The sequence below is a fragment of the Patella vulgata genome, chromosome 2 (assembly GCF_932274485.2).
Source record: "Patella vulgata chromosome 2, xgPatVulg1.2, whole genome shotgun sequence".
Classification (NCBI taxonomy): domain Eukaryota; kingdom Metazoa; phylum Mollusca; class Gastropoda; family Patellidae; genus Patella; species Patella vulgata.
The window spans coordinates 62,209,585-62,230,745 of record NC_065880.2 but is presented as its reverse complement, the minus strand read 5'-3'; the positions used below and the strand labels follow the sequence as shown (position 1 = coordinate 62,230,745).

The window sequence follows — 21,161 nt, the reverse complement described above, 5'->3', positions numbered from 1 at the left end:
GACGCTAAGTATCTATAGCAATAAGCTATTGATTATTAAGATGTCAACACCAATTAAATGCAGCGGTAGTTTATGTTTAGTTTAGAACCCAAAGAGGACAGGAAGATTGAAAATCTTCCAGATCTACATTTAAAATTACAAAAATACGGGGGAATAACTATAATAACGGGAATTATTTGTAGAAACTGCTTTCGGAGACTGCAGAACCTTCATGAGAAAACAGTTCAATTTTATGACGACTGTCAGAGAAATTATAAGAGGGTAAGTAAGATATCTAAATGATCGCTTAGACCTACATATATATATATATAGTTCATACTAATACTATAAACTGCTGAGGACAACTTATATAATAACTGTGGTTTTATTGACGAAATTGTGCTACGAAATAGTCAATCTTATTGCTGACAATGAATGAAGAGTGAAAAAATAATTTTTGTTCATTTTTTAGTTTATTCTTTTCTAGGTTTGTGGTAAACGAATGTTAATGCCAATGTCAGCCGAAATAGAGCTATCCCACAGACATAAGAAAATTCATACAAAGAGTATTGGTAATTTGCTTTTGATGTCATTCTTTATCATATGTCATGTAAATGTTGTCAAAATAAGAACACTGCGTCTGGGCCAAATTTGCCTCATCATATTCATAGCAAAGAAATGTTCTTACAGTTATATAAATCTCTTATTCGACCTCACTTGGAATACGCTGTGTATTAGAGCAGTTGAAAATGTACAACACAGAGCGACTAAACTAGTGAATAAGGGACTAAAAAATTTTAAACCTTGATTACCAGCAACACTTGTTAAGTCTCGGTTTGCCCTCGTTGGAAGGAAATGTTATGATGTCATCCAAGTCTACAGGATTCTTGAAGGAAAAGATATTGTTGATAATATTTAGACGAAACACTTTGAGAAATAAATTTATTTAGGACAAGATCTAGCTCAAACATGCGCAAACCTATCAATGCTAGAAGTAATAAAGGTGGTCAACAAGCCAGATGGTAGACCAAAGAAAAGGTATAAAAGGTATAGCACACTGCTTCGCATAAGCCTGTCTTCATTAGATAAAATGACACTATGACAGTGATGTTATTTCTTCAACATGTTGCTATTGTCTTCGATCCAGCTATATTCATGGCCATATATATTGTAACCAACTTGATTTGTAACCTTATTTCATTAATTAATAACAAGCTACAATTTATTGATATGTTTTATTTACTATAGTACTAGTGATAATACTATAATATTTCAGTTTTTCTGACTAAAATGATTTTTTTTTATATTTTAAGTTTGGCCGTCAAAAATAATTTCAAATGGTTCTGATATAGATAGTGGTAAAAATATAAATGGTAAAAATATAGCGCAAATTCCATCTTCAAGTTCAAGTGAAAATATCAAAACAGAAATCAGGAGCCTAGGTGAGCATCAGCAATTTCCTTTTTGTTTTGTCTATACAAAATTTTTGATATTCACAACAAAACACTTGGTGAAATTGAAAATGTAAGAATGTGGAAACCCACTCTAAATCTTTATTAAAGATGCATTATGTAAGAGCTAAATCTACCTATCACAAGTCTTTTTCTGGCTTCAAATGTTATATAAATTATAACTCAGACTTTTATTTATAATCAACTCTCTACTAGTCTAGATCAATAGTACTGTTGGTCCAAACCTTATTCATCTAAATTTTTTCAGTGATGCCTTCAGAAGTAGTTGTCAGTCTTGATGGTAAAATTCTAGCAAAAATGAACGAAGAAAACAGTAAATCAAATTTGGAAACACCACTTTCATCAGATGAAACTATTGGAAAAAAAATCAACTCAGGTGGGCAATATCATTTAAATAGATTGAATATTATTGTTATTGTATTTAAAGAAGCTAAATTGTTTCCGTTTCAAATCAGTTATGTCCAGCGAAATACGGCATGAGTCTAAACCGACTGGCAATTTCTAGCGTCTGGTTATTCCAGTCTATTGCGCAGGCTCTCCAGTTAAGATATGGCGTCACCGTTTGACATGAGTTATTCTATTACAATAATTAAAAAAAGATAATTAAATTAACAATACCAATGCAAAGTACATAACTATTAATAATTAATTAATAAGCTCACACATCATAATACATTAATGGGCATTAACATGATAATTCTCATATTTTTTCATTTTCCATCACATTCTTAATAATTTCACAAATTCTTAATTTTCGTTATTCTGGAAATTTTATATACATTTCTTAAATATATATTTTATATATATATATAAGATTTATGTACAACCATTTTATTATTTTCTCAAATGCCTTACTCATTCAATACCGAATAATCTCATGTTATTTTGACAATATGGCTTCTCCACACAGTTTACCCTGTCTTCAGTTTGTTCCCCCTGTATACATACTCACTACCCAATCAAGCTGTCACCATTATCATGCTTTCGTTGTACATAGTTTATTACGGTTACATCTCACTGTGCCCACTTTTGATTAATCCAATTAAGGTCTAATTAGGATTAGTGTATTAAGCGGATTAGGATTAGGTGTTATAGGTAATTAGATGGAAAAAAACAAATATTGAAAGTGACTAAATATTCAGTCTTATAATTGGTGAGATGAACTCACTGTAATCGTTAAAGTGATGAATTTTATTCAAAAAACGACACTTGAATATAATATGAATTATGTTCAGTAAGCCTACACATTACACGGTCTTTATAAGGACACACAGAAGTCAGTCTGTCATATTTCATCATGGCAAACGTTCAAGTAAACATCCAGTACATCCCCAATGCTCAAGGTGGAGAAAACTTAGTCCATGAAGAATACAAATTCCGAGTGAAGAATAGGAAGGCAGAACGAGTATACTGGAGATGTTGTATAAAAGGTTGTCCAGCAACCCTGAACACCCACCAAGGCTTTATTACCAAATATTCCAGAAACCACAACCATGTTGCTAACCACACAAGGTGGCAGTCGACAAATTTCTCGTTGCCATGAAAACCAAGGTGCAAGAGGAAACCAAACCAGTCTGTGCAATCTATCAAGAAGAAGTATCAGGTATGTATTTATCTCTAATGTTGTGTGCCGTTGATTTAAATGATTCAACGTTAAAGCATACTGAACATGTTCTTCCGTAACAAACCAATCGAGTGTCTGGTCGAGTATTAATGATATAATAATATGTATAATAAATATTTTCTTTTTGTTTGTTTACAGCCCTTCGATCTGACCGTGACTCAGGTGAGATGATCAGAGAGATTCCAACATTCTATAGTTGCTGTGCTTCCCTGTATAGAGCCCGAGCAAAGATCCTCCCAGCACTTCCTCAGACCCGCAACGATATCCAGCTTCCAGATTCTTACACCAAGACCACATCCGGAGACGACTTCCTTCTCCACGCAGCAGCCGACAACAGGTTTCTAGTGTTTTCCACACAAGAAAATCTTTACCATCTCGCCAATGCAGAGAGAGAGAGAGAAATGGGGTTTAACGTCCACTCGACACAAACTAGGTCATTTCGGGACTAACATATGGTTTAATTTTATTTCAATAATTCGCTTGCGCGTAGGGGTCTTTAGCAGTGGGAGGAAACCGGAGGACCCGGAGAAAACCCACGAGGCTGGACAGGCGACCCTACTCCTTGCCACGTACAACCGGGGATTCGAAACCACGCCAGTCGACTCAATGACAGACTTTATGATACAGCGCGCGCACGCTAACCATTCAGCCATCCAACCCCCCTCGCCAATGCAGACACTATATACTGTGATGGAACATTTAGCATGAGTCCTACCTTATTCACCCAGATCTACACTATACATGCTTTTGTACACAATAAAATGTTCCCTTTGGTGTATGCACTATTACCCGATAAGAAGGAGGCAACATATGTTGAGTTCCTCAGATGTGTTAGAGACAAAACATTGGCACTTGTCAATGTTAATCTTAACCCAGGCCATGTGTTTACAGATTTCGAAGTTAGTATGCAAAATGCTGTGAGAACTGTGTTGCCGAGGTCAGAACTAAAAGGTTGTTTTTTTCACTTTGGTCAGTGTATTTGGCGCAATGCGCAGAAATATGGACTACAAGCAGATTTTTCTCGGGTGCCAGAAATCAATAAAATCGTCAAGCAAGCAGCAGCATTACCATTAATTCCAATACAGCAGGTTGAAGATGTATGGCTGCATGCCCTTGATGATGCACCACTCCAAGATGCCAGAGTGTTGCAATTTGCAGATTACGTAACTGAGTTCTGGATGGAGGGGCAGCATGGCAGAATGATGTGGAACCATTTCCACACTGAAGGTCCACGCACAACGAACCATGTTGAAGGATGGCATTCCAAGATAACATCCATTATTGCCACCCCTCACCCAAATATTTTTAAGTTGGTGGCTTTTTTTAAGAATGAACAAGCTTACTACGAAGTAACCATACTCCAGTTAGGTGCCAACGGAAAATTACGGCCTAAGAGAAGAAAGTACAGGCAACTAGAAACCCGACTCCAAACTCTGACAACAGATCTTCAGAACGGTATAAAGACTGTATTCGAGTATGCCGATGGCGTAGCCCGTTTAACTACATTGTAAATTTTCATTGTTTATCTTGTTTTTGTGTGATGTATGATATACCCATGTATGTTATACTTTTATTACATATTTTATATATAAAACATCGAAAATTGTTATATTTTCATTAAATTATAAAGTGCTAATGTGATGTATGATATATCCATGTATGTTATATTTTTATTACATATTTTATATATAAAACATCGAAAATTGTTATATTTTCATTAAATTATAAAGTGCTAATGTGATGTATGATATATCCATGTATGTTATATTTTTATTAAATATTTTATATATAAAACATCGAAAATTGTTATATTTTCATTAAATTATAAAGTGCTAATGTGATGTATGATATATCCATGTATGTTATATTTTTATTAAATATATATAAAACATCGAAAAATAAAAAAAAAATTACATAAAATATTTGGGGTTTTTTCCATCTAATTACCTATAACACCTAATCCTAATCCGCTTAATCCACTAATCCTAATTAGACCTTAATTGGATTAATCAAAAGTGGACACAGTGAACACACCGTTTATTACTACCCAACCCTTATGCCCCCTCCCCCCTTATGGTTTCTAAATGATTATCTTTCGTTGTACATTAATGTTTTGTATATCTTTCAGGTATTGTAACTTGTATTTCGTATAATTGTGTCATGTGTTATTCTCATCCAGTTACTAAATGCAGCTTAAACAATTTAACACAGAAGTTATGGAAGAAATTAAATTAAATGCTTTTTCTCAATAATAATTATCCACATTCATTAACATGTAGCTTCCCATAGTTGGCCTTTTCTTCTGGAATCTCTTTGGGGCTGAATTATGAAATTATAGACAGTTACATGAGATTGTAGAGCAAACAGCCATGTTTTCAACTGATGCACTGATTTTGATAATGTTTGATTTCTTTAATAATAATAAAATAAAAGAGGTTAATTAATTTTTTAACTTCTTGCTTACAACATGTTTGACTTTATCAGTAACTTTATTTTCTTTTAGTGAGGATTTATGCGATCTGTATACGTAACCTTGACATGATATTTATTTAATGATAGGCAAGTGTTTAACCTGTATGATCTGTTCTTGAATTTTCAGATAAATCTAAAAGAACCAAATGTTGCAGGAGTTTACCATTCGAGTCTTGGGGCGAGCACAACTATTTTCAATCAAATGTACTTGGTTCGAAATTTAAGAAGAAAATGAATTCCTCAGTAAAGATGGAAACTAAAGACCCACTTCAAAACACATCTAGTGAATACCGAGAAGACTCATTTCAAAACACATCCCAACTGTCACTTAGAAAAAATATATACAAAATGATAGAAGAGAATTATTTCAATAAAGATGATCAAAACATTTTAGGTCCAGACGACAAATTCAAATTAATTAAAACAATAAAAGAAGAAAATATTAATAATATTTCTGAAACTATATTAGGCATTCCCCTTCTTTCCAGTTCAATAACATCTATCATTTCACGCAATATTAATAAATCTGTTGATGATTTGAGATTTAGGAAAGGTTGTAACACAAGTATTCTAATGCAGAAAAATATTGAGAATTTACAAACTTTTAACTGGCAAGCAGTAGTTTCAGAAATGAAACTAAAATTTCCTACACTATTTACACTCTTGATTTCATTGACTATATCACCATTAGAAACACGTAGTACAAAATATGCAAAGATCGATAAAATAATTCCAAGAATTGGTCTTGTGTATGGGATTCTGATGCAGATTAGAAATATGGAGTTGAGCCTCATTCAGAGAGTGACATCAATGTTGCTTTTTGACAATATATGTGATCAGAAGGTAAACTCTATAATCTGAAATTGAAATTATTTAATATTATAATTAAAGGCACAGTATTCTGTAATTAGTGACCATTCAAACTCCTTAATTAAGTTACATAACATTGTTATTGACAATTTGTTAAGCAAATCTATCAATTGATTTGAATACTTAAACTCACTTATATCAACAGTTTCCCCGTGAAATCTCGGACCGTTCCTCTAAATGATATATTTTCTCAACAGGTAAGAGCCTGAATACATACATGTAATTCCAAAATATGAAAACATATTAAATTATATAATAAATATGTTATAATTTCAGGTTTTTGATAGGTTTCAAAGTATGGGCGTATGTTTAAGCTATGGAAGGAGTCGCCAACTTGTGGAAATGGTTGGTGGTCATTTTAACCAGCAAGTTGTAAACGCAGTTCTGCAGAATAAAAGATTCCGCATTGTAGGAGATAACATTAATTGGACGGTTGGTGTCCATGATCAACCAATTAACAACACTGTGAAAATGGAACATGCATTTGGTTCTGCTGTGATAATACAAAATTTGAATTTCGATCATTTGAGTATTGAAAAGCCTTTAAGTCAAAAAGCAGATGGTGATATCCAGAAGTTATGTCTAACTTCAGATGACCTACAATTGATCAGGAATGATTATGTTATTTTAATGTCCAGGGCAGTAATGAAATTTATTCCTTACTTCCAAATATTTAAGGATATTCTGCCAGATATGATAAGCGAACCCATACACCCCAATATGATCAATAAAAATAAAGTTATACCATTACCTGTTCTATTTAAAAATGAACAAAACTATTCAGATGTTGTTGAGATTCTAGATTTTTATGAATCCACCATAGCTTCAATATTTCATTCTGCAGGGAAATCAACTGAAGGAACAAAACAAAAATTCATGTTGGGGGTGACCAACTAACACGAGAGAGGTTTTCTGGAGCAAAATCTTTGCGAGCTCACCATATTAATCCCAATGAAAAATTTGCACATTTAAGCCCAATTACATTTGAACTGTTCCATTTACTTATGAATATTCTAAAAACTATCTTCAAAAGGCTATACAGTAAAGAAAGCGGAAAAGAATTAGGAACTTTCATGGCTTTTCAAAATCGACTGTCTAGAACATCCGTGAATGAGAACATCAATGAACATTATGAAGCAAATAAGGATTTTACACTATCGATCACAGATGTTTATTCAGTAGAATGTTTTCTTGAATTTTTTGGGATGGAAGATGCCAACTCTTCTCCTACTTGGCACCAGCCACCAATATTTAAAAACCTATCTGAAAAAAAAACATGGTATTTTCAAACCATAGGAAAGTTGATAGATCAGATGTTTTTTGATCAAGCTCTATTTACAAATCGCAATGTTAAAGGTACAGTAGAAATCAGCTGGTCAAGTTGTCTCAATTGTTAAGTACATGTTCCATTCCAATAATAAATTACAATATTTGGGATTTTTAAGGGGCATTATGGAAGATTAGATAAAGAGCTGGCAGTTCTCACTATAATAGTTAAAAACTAGATAATGTAAAGGGAATATGCTCCACTTGAACTGAGATATTAGCCTTTGAATTTTAGCCTAGTCTCGATCATTATTACTAAAGTCAATAGGATAAAAAAACATAGTCTTGATTATCCATTTTTCGATTAAATCATCATGTATGTTTAATAAATCTTTGTATGTGAGCAAGACAATGCCTCTAATCAGGAAGTGTTACCTTTGTTTTTTTCTTTCTTTTCAGTTGATGGTCAGACACTAACACCAACTCTCTCTACAGGGAAATCTGTGACAAATGTTATCCCACTGAAAAAGCCAAAAGAAACAACTGACTTCATAACCAATTATGCCAAATTATGTTTAAATTTGGGTCTGCTGTACCGAAATTTTATTGACTTAATTAAACTTCCAGAAAGAAAACGTGGGATACGATTACTCAAACTGGCAATGGTATACCTTAAAGCTAACAACAACCACTCTAAATATGCTTTGGAGATTTTAAGATTACTTGTACACCAAAATCTTGTCTTATCAGAAAAAGCAGCAAATGAAGAATTTTATGGTATGTTTGTAAATACAACAGGAAAATATTTGGGACATATTGCAGTTGACAAAAGAATGGAACACCTAGTGAAAACTACAAAAGAACACATAAAGCACATGTATTCTAACAAAACCGAGAACAATATTTCTAAAAGAACTAGTGCAATTGCTAATATTCATGAGTTGGCCGACAATTTTGATAAAACCTCATCTGTATTAATAAGATACAAAAAAACATTCAGACAAGAGTTCCTTAGAAGATGAGCAAATTATGCTCAGTGATCTGCGTAAAGTGAGACCATTTAAATCTATACAAGGTCGCTTTCATCCATCATTTGAACAGATCTCAGGATCACTTGTGAATGATGAGGTACTTGAAAACATTCAAGAATGGATGGAGTCTCGGATTCCACAGTACAAATTTGAACTGGGAAATTAAAATAAAAGAATGTCTTTTTACTTACCGGTACTTGATTTAAATCATACTAGCATATAAATAATGATTTTGTAAAAACACCACATCAAAGGATTTTCATCAGTATAAATTACAGGTACTACTAACATCAGTTGTAACGCCCAAGCTCAGATATTATTATATACATGTATTTTTAAATAATTATCTCATTCTTTCCACCAAATGATTTCATCTAATCTGAATTCTGGGATAATCTCCTGTAATAATAATATTATATTATTAGTCTTTTACTGATTATTTCAAGGGACTAATGTAATTAATGTAAACAATGTACTAAACATCAGAATATGATCAGAAAAATGAGAAATCATTCAATAATTATCTTTTATTGTGACCTACATGTATTGTATTTCTTTCTTTTGAACTAACATCAATTTTAAGTTACCTAGAAGCTAACTGAGGTTAGTTTTTTTGATTTTGGTCACAAATATCACAGCAGGATTGGTTAATTTCATAGCTTGAACCAAAATGTTGGCATAAATATGCTCTTCTGCATGTCTCCAACATACAGTAATTATGCATTGTGTTGGTGACTTTAGTGTTGGAGGCAATATCACTACTATTGAAAAATAGTATTGCCTCACTTTGTATGCCATTCCGTCCAGCTCTTCCGATTTCTTGCATGTATGCTGTAAAATAATGTAATGATTTTGGCCATGTTACATCTTAATTATTAAAGCTGGTTAATATGCATTTTTATACGCCCACATTTTCATGTGGACGTATATTGTTGTTGCCCCTGTCCGTCCGGATGTCCGTCCACAATTGTTGGTTGACACTCTACAGGTCACAATTCTTATCCGATTTTGACGAAACTTGAAATATAGGTTTATCTCCAAAAGATCTCGCCTGCTTTTGATATTGGCATGTATCGGATCAAAACTTCATGGATTGTGGCCCCTGTTTGTACGAAAAATCACGTTTTTAGCTTGTGGACCCTATAGAGGTCACAATTTTTATCTAATTTTGTTGAAACTTGAAATCTAAGTTTATAACCCAAAGATCTTGGTTCCTTTCGATATTCGCGCATACCGGACCATAACTTCCTGAATTATGGCCCCTGATTGTACGAAAAATCGCGTTTTTAGCTTGTGGACCCTATAAAAGTCATAATTTTTATCCGATTTAAAAAAAAAGTTTTATAATATCATCTTGCATTTTTAATGTGGCTGTTGCTGTCATGGCTATTATTTTACTATTGGTTAAAATTGATAAGATTCTGCTTATTGATGAATATTCCGGCCTAAAACTGTCTCCCCAGTTTACAATGCAATGTGCCTCATCAATAGTAATATGCGATATTGTATCAACAAAACTGATGATGTCAAAAAAGGGTTTGGATAATAACTGTTCGGGATGGCCAATTAAAAAACTAAAATTTCCAGTAAGCAGTTTATCTAGGCCTATCTGATCATCAGATGAAACTGTGGAACCTGCAAAAATTTTCAAAATCCCAATCCTTCTGTAATATAGTGGCAATTTTTAAAAATTAAATATTATATAATAATTATTTATTTTGTATACCTGCACTAGGGCCTATTAATATTATTTATAAATTATTATTAATACTTTAAATTAATAATAATATGCCATATACTATGATTATGAACATCACTATTCATGTTAAAACATTTGAATTAAATGTACATATTCAATCAATTACTTACATAATACATGAACATCTATTTATTCTAATAATACTATTAATATTTATTGATTTTTTTGTAATCATTATTCATTATATTAATAAAAATTATATCATATTATTCATCACATACCTTTACTTCTTTCTGCTAGTTTTTTTTTTATTAAACATTGATTTATGAATACTGCCTTATCCCCAAAACTATGTAATTTTTCCTCAATAATCGAATTTAGTGGTACAATAATTAATATTTTAGAATTTGCGATATACGGTAATAAATCAAAAATGAGCGATTTACCATAGCCGGTAGGTAAATTTACGATTATATCTGAAATAAGAGCAGATTTTAAACTGTCGCTTTGTTTGGGTTTGAGATAACTATAGGTGGTTGCGCGATCTACGTTTAATTTGGCTAAAGCAATTTTAGACATCAAAGAAAAACTTAAAAATTCACCGATCTTACTCATTTTAACGCTGGACGCCAATGGGGTTGCCCGTCTATTTTTAGTAACAGTACGTCAAAACATGGCTGCCCACTACCTGTCTCCAAAGCCGTATATAGATAAAGTTGCGACAACTGTGAAGCCAGAAATTTCATATGACGTCATGAAAATATGACGTCAAATGTACAAAGACGCCATCTTGGGTCCCAAGTATTTGTACCTACTCACTATCTATTTTATGTCCTATCATACTGTTGTGTCGAAGTTGGCTGCCCCCGACAGGGATGTAGATAGATATGTCATAGAATTCCGCGAAAAAGAGATAAAACATACATATTTTAAACGAAAAGTATAGCTTAACAAACTATTATTATTATTATTATACAACAAAAAAGCGCACATTATTGTTATAATAATATAGTCTAATTCATAAGAAAATGAAATGAAAGATACACCAGATAAAAGCGCTATTAAATATATTTAACTTGCATACGCTTTTAAAAATCAGATTTATTGTGCAGACGGGTAAAGTGAAAAATGAAAATTTAAATAGTAATTTGGGAGATAAAACCATTTTGCCTTCTAGCCGGCAAAATAAATGCCTGAAATTCCATGATTTTTTGGTCTGGAGCCATTCCGGATTGTGTGTCAGTTTTCGGTCATCGATCATTAATTGTATCATCAATTTTTCGAAAATCAAAATTTCTTTAAATTGGCTAATGGATAAAACATTTAAAATCGGCGTAGCTTAAAACCAGTGTAAAATCAGTGTAATTTAAATAAAAGATGTCTAGTGTGACATGTGTTTCGGGCATATGTTTCATAAGTGACATGTGATACGAGGTATAGCTCTCCGAAACTTTCTGGTTTCTTATGCAATTTATTTGGGGAAAGACGTTATCACTCCCCACCCGTGTGTAAATAATAATATTAATCTAATATATAAACCGCACATATTTAACGGATACAAATAATGTACATGTTATTCCACAGGTAGACAGACATTGAAGGGCCCATTGAAGGAGACGCAGTTGGTTTAGAGTTTGTCCGACCCTTTTGGGTATTTGCGCCCCATTTCCAATGAAATATTCATGTTGTTCTGATGGTCAACTAGTATCAAATATGTATCTTGTCTGAGGTTTGTTCCATCATTAACTAGATGTTTAAAGCGCGCCAACATTTCAATGTAGCTAGAATTTTCTACACCAAGTCTATTGCATCTAGATGTTTAAAGCGCGTTAACAATATATTCATTTAAGAGCAACTATATGTCATTTCGGGATTAATATACCACATATTACAAGTCATACCCAACGGAAAGAAATGACGATTAATTAAAATTCCAACATTTTGGATTTTATTTTGCCGGCCATTTGAATTTCTACCATCAAGAATTCTCGAAATTAAATTTTTGAGATTATCGCTGCCCTTTTATTACCAAATTAATGTTGTTTTCTTTTTTTTTATTACCAAATTTGGCAGTCGTTTTTAAAGAAATGCCCGCCACCAAATGACAAATACATTTTTTAAATTGATATTTGTCAAATTCGATTTTTCGGCACATTTCGCTTGCATAACCACTATGTGTTTGAGGAATTTTTCTTGGCCGATTTTGAGTATGATTTTGTCTGACATATTTACCATTGAACCAAACTGCATTGGTTTCTTTTGCAATTTGTTTAGGACCCGTAAAACGTTATACCAAGAAAAAAATAAAACGTTTTGTTAAGTCATAGAAATATATACAGACGGAATGTCCACGCGAAGAGTTTAGCGTTATGACGTTGTATTATGTTGTGCAGCGCCTGCGCGAATAGGAGGATGCACAAGTGACTTCCGGTAGAATGAAGTCCTGCATGAAGTAATGGCAGATGCCAGTTATTTTCTGGAATTGGACGGCGTGATAGATGTAAAGTTATGAATGAAAAGATTAACCATTTGCTTTTAAAACCAAAATATCTGATCTAAATTACATCGGGGCGTCTCAGATATCATATAATAAAGTTTTTAATGAATTATAATGTAAATATTGTGCAATTCGTAATTTATCTCTGTACCGCCATAATCATAATAATACTACTTTACTAGGCTCTATATAAAAAAAATAGGCCTAACTCGCTTTTTTTTTTCGACGAGTGCAACTAGGCTATATAATAAATTTCTTCTGTTTATTTTCGCCACAGGAATTCTTCTCAGATTTTGTGGAGTCTGTCCCATATTACGATGATGGTGGAAAACCACTAAGTAAAAAAACTAAACAGGTAGGCCCTATATTGTACCCAAACCACGAAGTATTATTTTAATGATTATTTAATTTATTATCAAAGCGCCTATAGTAAGATTAAATTAACATTTTAAATTTCCTTTCTAGAGGCCTACTGCTGTAGAAAATTGTAGGCCTATATCATCTGTTCGGTTACAGAAAATAGCCAGTAACCTAACATCAACAAATCCATCATTTGCTTCTGTGCAGATATTGGATGGTAATATGCTTTTTAAATTTTATTCACAAAGTATTTGTTAGCCTTTATTTATAGTTCCAATGTTTAATTTTCATTTTATTTTTCTATTTTTCATTTTTGCTTGGTTATGATGAGTTCCTAAAGATAATTACACAGTCAACATTCTGTTAAAACGTCTATGCAAGCAATATCAGAAACATTTATATGAATCAAAAGAGAAAGATTTCAAGATTAAGTAGTTAATATATCTAAGAAACTGAACAGAAAACCATCCTGTTTGAATGCCTGTTCATTCACATCCATATGGAATCTCTGCATATATTTTGTGATGGATAATTTAACGTAAAAATTGATAATCGAGACTGTTAATTATAGAATTGGCGTTAGTAATGATGATCCAGGCTAGCTGAAAAATGAATCGATAGTATCTTGGTTCAGAGTGAAGTGATATGGCTGAAATTTTCAGCATTTTCTGTTTTCATTACCAGTATTAATTTTTAACTATATAGTGAAAACTGTCAGCTCTTTTACATATCTAATCTTTACCTAATGCCTCTTTAAACTTCTGTATAATCTCAATATTATCAGTTAAATCAATAGAATCTATACCGTAAACTCTTTAAAATATATCAATGGTAATTAATTGGATGGACATCGGTTTGCTTGATAAGGTAATATTGATTTATTATTCAAAAAATTACAGGGCATAATTTTAAGAGCATGGTTAGACAGTTTGCATTGATGCAGTACACTGACACTATTTCTGTTGATTCAAAATTGTTTTATTATACATTTAGTATGTATTATTTTAATACTAATATATATTTTATAACTTAACTTATGTATGTAACCTGCCAAATATAAATTGTACACATGTAATTATTATTATAGGCCCCAACATAAGTATGAGTGTATAATGCAGTTGCCCTTTCTGCTCACTAGAGGCCACAATTTTTGACGAATCTTTTTCAAACTTGCATTTGATCATAATCACATTTTACTTTCTGAGGTCATGGCACTTTAATTAGCGTAATTTTGCTTTTTCGCCACAGTCTATTGCTAAATGTTTTCATTACAAAACTGCTGTGTAGGTGTATTTCCATGCTTTGCGTGGCTATCTTGTTTTTATTTTAGTGTCATATATTTTTTTTTGGTATAAACTGGACATTAAATAGCTTTTTACAAGTAAATTTATGCTTTTTGTGTTGTATTTTCTATTGCAGTGTCTTCCATAATTGACTTTTTGCACTCCATTACTTTTCCTTTCGTCTGGTTCTTCATATAAAGAGCCTTGTGCGGAAAAAAGCTGGAGTACATTTCATACCAGTTTACCAGTTATATCTGAAGATCTAGTTCAACATTTTAATTTGGACAGAAATTTTATTACTCTTCTATGTATTAAATGACTCTCAGTTACAGGGTGTGAGTTCAGAGGAGAGCAATATTGTCATTTACATTGCTGGAAGTGTCATTAGTAAATTTCTTCACAAATATAATGAAACAGATCATAAAATTCGCCACGATATATTTAGTTGCATGAAAAGTGATAATTGTTCAACTGATTTTAATAATCAACATGATTTAGTTAAATTATTTGATAGAGGTGGCTTAACATATGTTACAAAGAAAACTGCAGATTTTTTTTAGGTTTAGAGATAAACAGATACATTTGAATTTGTCAAAGACAGATTTCAGAGTCAGTTGCATGACAAACACTTATTTTAAGAGCGATTTCTTTGACGCTACCAATCAAACAGAACAATTTACAGACAAAGGTTTAGAAGAATGTATGATTCTTTGCATAGACATGGTTTTTTTAATAAGAGCACATCACAAATGTAAGCGCATGATACAACATGTGAGAGAATGTAAAGGTAAAAAATTTAAAATCGACATAGGGCTACGAAAAAACTTAAAAAAGATGACAAAATAGGAATGTTAAACATTGTACATTTGTACAGTAATTAATATTCATTTTCATGATAAATACAATTTAAGGGCGTTGAGTACTCTAAAATGCACATTTTAAAGCTAGCACTGTAAGTTTTGTTCATAAGATATGTCCATTTTTGTTATTTGGGGTGATGAACTATTTTTAATCATCCAAAAAAATTGTATTTACCATCCATGTTCCAAACTTGGCCCAAAAGCCTGATAATAAAGGGTGCTGATGACAACAAAAGTCAAATTGTCTTAGTTATGCATCAAATTCAGCATGAACAATGCTAATTGCAAGTACAAAAAACATAAGGCAGATTTTTCGGCTATAAATTTTATTCATTCAAAAATGGTATTCTATTCGATCAACAGTGAGGCTGATGTCCCCCGCCGAAATCCCAAAATAAATAGATGACACATATTAATTAATTAATCGCACATTTATTTTTTTCAAAAGTATCAAGCAATCAAACTATACACTAAGTTTCATCACGCTCGATCAGATGGAATCAAGATTATCTTGTCCCAAAGCATCGAAATGAAATGAAATGAAATGGGGTTTAACGTCCTACTGTTCTGCTCCTAACCTGGGCTAATGAAGACGGGCATACGCCATACAGTGTGCTATGAGGGAAATTTTGCCCGGGCAGCGGCGCTACGGCCTACTCTTATATCGAATTCCAACTGCCAAGGGGTCTTTTACGTGCACGCCAATGTGTACGCGGGACCTCGGTTTTTTCGTCCCATCCGAACGACCCAAAGCATCGACCAATAAAATCGATTAGCTCTGCTTAGCTTCAGCACGAAATGTTAATCATTGAACTCAGTCAAGACATTCGCCTAATAAACATCTACATCAAGTTTAAACATTCTACTTCAATTAAAAGCAGAGTTGTTATGTTCCAAAGTCTTGACCAGAAAATTCTCACCATCGAACTTTGTCAAGATAATGATATAATGAATCTATATTCTGCTTACCCTCAACAGAAAATGTTCATTATCGAACTTAGTCAAGGTATTGATGTAATAAAGCTATTAATAAAGCCTACACCAATTTCGAACATTCTACCTCAATTAGAAGGATAGTTATTGTGTTCCAAAGGCTCTGCTTACCCTCAACAGAAAATGTTCATTATCGAACTTAGTCAAGGTATTGATGTAATAAAGCTATTAGAACAAGCCAACAGTGAGGCTGATGTCCCCGCCGAAATTGCAAAATAAATAGATGACACATATTAATCGCTTATTTATTTTTTTCACTAAGTTTCATCACTCTCTATCAGATAGAATCAAGATTATCTTGTCCCAAACCATCGACAAATGAAATCAATTAGCTCTGCTTGGCTTCAGCTCGAAATGTTAATCATTGAACTCAGTCAAGACATTCACCTAATGAACATCTACATCAAGTTTAAACATTCACCTAATAGACACCTACGCCAAGTTTGAACATTCTACCGCAATTAGAAGTAGAGTTATGGTGTTCCAAAGTCTAGACCAATCAAATTGCTTATCAATCTGCTTACCCTCAGCAAAAAATGTTCATTATCGAACTTAGTCAAGGTATTGAATTGATATAATAACGCTATACACCAAGTGTCCTCACGTTCACTTAATTAAAATTAAAGTTATCGTGTCCCAAAGCATCACACAATCAAACTGCTTATCTCTGCTTACCCTAAGCAGAAAATTCCCATCTTCAAACTCCATCAAGGCATTCACCTAATTGACACCTACGCCAAGTGTGAACATTCTAACTCAATTAGAATGAGTTATTGTGTTCCAAGGTCTCGACCAATCAACTCTGCTTACCCTGAGCAGAAAATGCCCATTATCGAACTCCATCAAGGCATTGACCTAATAAACACCTACACCAAGTTTGAACATTCTAGCTTAATTAGAAAGAGAGTTATTGTGTTCCAAAGTCTCGGCCAATTAAATTGCTTATCGCTCTGCTTACCCTGAGCAGAAAAAGCTCATTGTCAAACTTAGTCAAGGTATTGATGTAATAAAACTATACACCAAGTTTCATCACTCTCACTTGAAGGAGTAAAGTCGCTAATATTTGGGACCTAGAAATTGACACAAATGGGTCGCAACACATACAATAATCTAATATGAATGTATATAAAATCGTTTCTGTTTTTACTGTAATTTTTAATCAGTTAGGTTCGGTAACATACGCCAGTATTCTCAATCGAATTGGAATCTCTAGCTTCTGGTTATTCCAGTCTACGCCGATAGTATTTATTTGGCATGCTCTCCAGATAAGAATATAGCGTCACCGTTTGACATGACTTGTGGAATATGCCTAGCCTCGTTTTTCGAGTCCCTTATTACACATAGCGCTGAAACGCATTATGGTACACGATTCGTGTACAAATTGTAAAATGTTTATTTTGTCTTAAATATTGGATATCAGAAGGCCATCTTTTCCCGGTAAGATCACAACATCAATGTTGATTTAAACCGACAAATAAATCGTGTTTTCAATGTCGAAGATTTTGGATGATATTGAGTTAGAGACTTAGCTACTTTAAATAGAACTAAAGTTACCGTGTCCCAAAGCATCAACCAATCAAATTGCTTAGCTCTGCTTACCCTAAGCAGAAAATGCTCATCTTCGAACTCCATCAAGGCATTGACCTAATAAACACCTACACCAAGTTTGATCATTCTAGTTCAATTAGAAAGAGAGTTATTGTGTCCCAAAATGTGTGACGGACAAACAGACAGACGGACGAACCCATTTTAATAGTGCCCCCACCGACATCTTAAAATAAATAGATGACACATACTATTTACTAAACATACATTATGCAAGAGCTAAATCTGCCTATGAGCCTATGACAATCAACAAGGTTTTTAAAATGAGTATTTCTTGGCTTAGTGTGAAGTAATTTGACTGAAATTTTTAGAATATTCCTGTTACATTATCTATTACTTAACTGTTATAGTGAGAACTGTCAGCTCTTTGTCTAATCTTCCATAATATATCTTTAATTGCATATTTATCTTTTTAAAATGTATTGAGCAATCAAACCAATCATTTATACTTAGTCTAAGCAGAAGATGTTCACGATTGAACTCAGTCAAGGATTTGAAGTACCTGGAAGTGAAACTATACACTAAGTTTCATCGCGTTGCTTATCGCTACTTAGTCTAAGCAGAAAATTCTCATCATCGAACTTATTGGAGAATATACATGATCAAACCTTCAAGGCATTCACCTAATAAACACCTACAATGTACACCAAATTTGAAATTCTACCTCAATTTGAAGGAGAGTTGTTGTATTCCAAAGTCTTTATCAATCAAGACTCGGTCAAGGTTTTGAAGTATCTGGTAGTGAAACTATACACTCAGTTTCATTGAGTTGCTTATCGCTACTAAGTCTAAGTAGAAAATTCTCATCATCGAACTTAGTGGAAAATGCGCATGATCGAACTCTGTCAAGGCATTCGCCTAATAAACACCTGCACCAAATTTGAACATTCTACCTCAATTAGAAGGAGATATTGTGTTCCAAAGTCTTGAACAATCAGATCGAAGTCTTAACTTTGCCTAAGCAGAAAATGCTCAGCATCGAACCTTGTTAAGATAATGATGTAATGAAACTATACGAGCAGTTTCACCACTCTCACTCAATTAGAATCAAAGTTATCGAGCTCCAAAGTCCCGACCAATCAAATTGCTTATCGCTCCGCTTAACCTGCAAACAGAGTTCGCTCTATTACATAACAGCATCTTGACTTTTGAGAAATTACATTTGATCAGCAATAATTCATTTTGTGAAGTTACCAATTCAATAAAACAGACAGGCAGGCATACGGACAGACAGATAGAAATTATTTCTGGGTCGTTTGTCTTCTCTTTTTCAAAGGTGTTTTATCAAGATCAATTGCTGCTTTCCTTGTCCTGATGTTCCCATGTGGATGAAGTTGGAGAGAGAGAGCGCTGAAGGCGAAGTTTATTTTCCTGGTAACTGGAAATTAAATTAAAAATTCTTACTAATCTATGAAATGTACATTTCTTCAGACAACATACATTAATTTAAAAAAGATCAAAGAATAATCGACAGTGTCACCTCTGAGAATTTAAAAAAGATCAAAGAATAATCAACAGTGTCACCTCTAAGAATGTTAAGAATTATTAACACGCAGATGGGCTGACAGATAGTCCAATGCAAATGGTTGACAGTTGGGAGCCAAGTGGCTCTTAAAGGACAATATTGGTGTCAGTCATTATTACATATGTGATAGAACTGGTTAAATACATTCCAAATATAATTTTAACACAGAGATCATTGCTACGGGAGACGTGTAACAAACACGTGAAGAAACGGGAAGTGACGTCAAACATGACAAACAAGAGTTGTCCTTCTATATAACTGGCTGAAGTAACGAGCGATAACATACAAACGATCGAATTTCATTTCACTGATAATTCAGTTGAAAATGAAAAGTTGTTATACGAGACGATGAGAGTATATCTGACAATTAAAAAAAAGAATTGGCTGTCAGTAGATAAAAGATAACGAACAAATTAGAAAAAGTCCGTGCATTACCCTTTTTTATTAAGAACAGAATGAATAAAAACGGGAGTTTTCTATTTTTCTCGTGTCCCTTATCTAGTGACAGCCAATTCTATTTTTGAATTGTGAGATACCCTCTCACCGTCCCATATAATAACTTTTCAACTTCAACGGAATTATCAGTGAAATGAAATTCGATCGTTTGTCTGTTATCGCTCTTAACTTCAGCCAGCTATATAGGAGGACAACTCGTGTTTGTCATGTTTGACGTCACTTCCCTTTTCTTCACGTGCTTGTTACACATCTCCCGTAGCAATGATCTCTGTGTTAAAATTATATATGGGATGTATTTAACGAACTCTATCACATATTTTATAATGACTGACACCAATATTGTCCTTTAAATATTGTCTTAAAAATGGATTCAATTAATTTCATAAAATGGGACGTAAAAGCGTTCAATGGTAGTTTTTTTTAATTAAATCAATATATACAAATATGTCCCTTCAATTTACTATAAATATAAATTCATAGACTGTTGGGTTATCATTTCGCCTTCCCAGGGCCCTATGTCTGCCAATATGTTCTTCGAATGGGTCTTGACAAAATTTATTTGTCAAAACAAAACTGACCCCATTCTTAAGGAGAAACTTCGTTGCTTCCACAATTGATTTAACTATAGAAAAAAAAAGAAAACATTTAATATACATGTAGCTGGTGTAAAAATCTTTTATGGGTTTATTAAAATTACATACATTTTAAACACTGGATATGTCATGCAGAGTGGAGCAATTTAATTGAAATTTTCAACATATTCTACCTACGTTATGTATGTTTTAACTATTATAGCGAGAACAGTCAATTCTTCCATAATATTCCATAATGTATCTTTAATTAACCCACTTGACTAGACACATACCCTGTAAAACCTGTGACTTCTAATATAATAATAGGCTTGACAATGATGAAAATCCAAAATACATACCTGTAATTACTAATCCCTTGTAGGTTTGGTGAGTTAGGAACATTTTGGACTTTTCAATTTTACTAAATTCTGCTCGATCATTGACCTGCTTTTTCCAGTCTTCTAGTTATCCCAAGAAGTCATCAATAAGAAACTACATAAAATAAAAATCAGTCAAGTATATCTAGTATTTAATCAAATGTTTCCAATTATTTTCATTTACTAGAAATGATATAAAATACCAATCGGTCATTTTCTA

At 33.0% G+C, this 21,161-nt stretch overlaps 1 protein-coding gene and 1 pseudogene across 1 annotated transcript; one reads left to right on the top strand and one right to left on the bottom strand.

Moving 5' to 3' along the window:
- The first annotated feature begins 72 nt into the window (after positions 1-72).
- On the top strand, positions 73-8,880 carry LOC126812605 (uncharacterized; annotated as a pseudogene).
- A 41-nt stretch (positions 8,881-8,921) lies between these two features.
- LOC126812606 (uncharacterized) lies at positions 8,922-10,992 on the bottom strand. The gene is made up of 3 exons (XM_050539074.1): positions 10,832-10,992; positions 9,426-9,541; positions 8,922-8,926 (listed from the first exon to the last, which is right to left on the bottom strand). Exons 1-3 carry the CDS (start codon positions 10,990-10,992, stop codon positions 8,922-8,924), a joined length of 282 nt encoding a protein of 93 aa, XP_050395031.1.
- Positions 10,993-21,161: the final 10,169 nt, after the last annotated feature.

Bases quoted from the DNA above. Each gene is read 5' to 3' on its own strand.
- LOC126812606 (XM_050539074.1), bottom strand. From the start codon at position 10,992: ATGTCTAAAATTGCTTTAGCCAAATTAAACGTAGATCGCGCAACCACC. The intron at 9,542-10,831 runs GTATATCGCAAA...TTTTACAGCATA, and splicing joins CTCATTTTTGATTTATTACC to CATGCAAGAAATCGGAAGAG.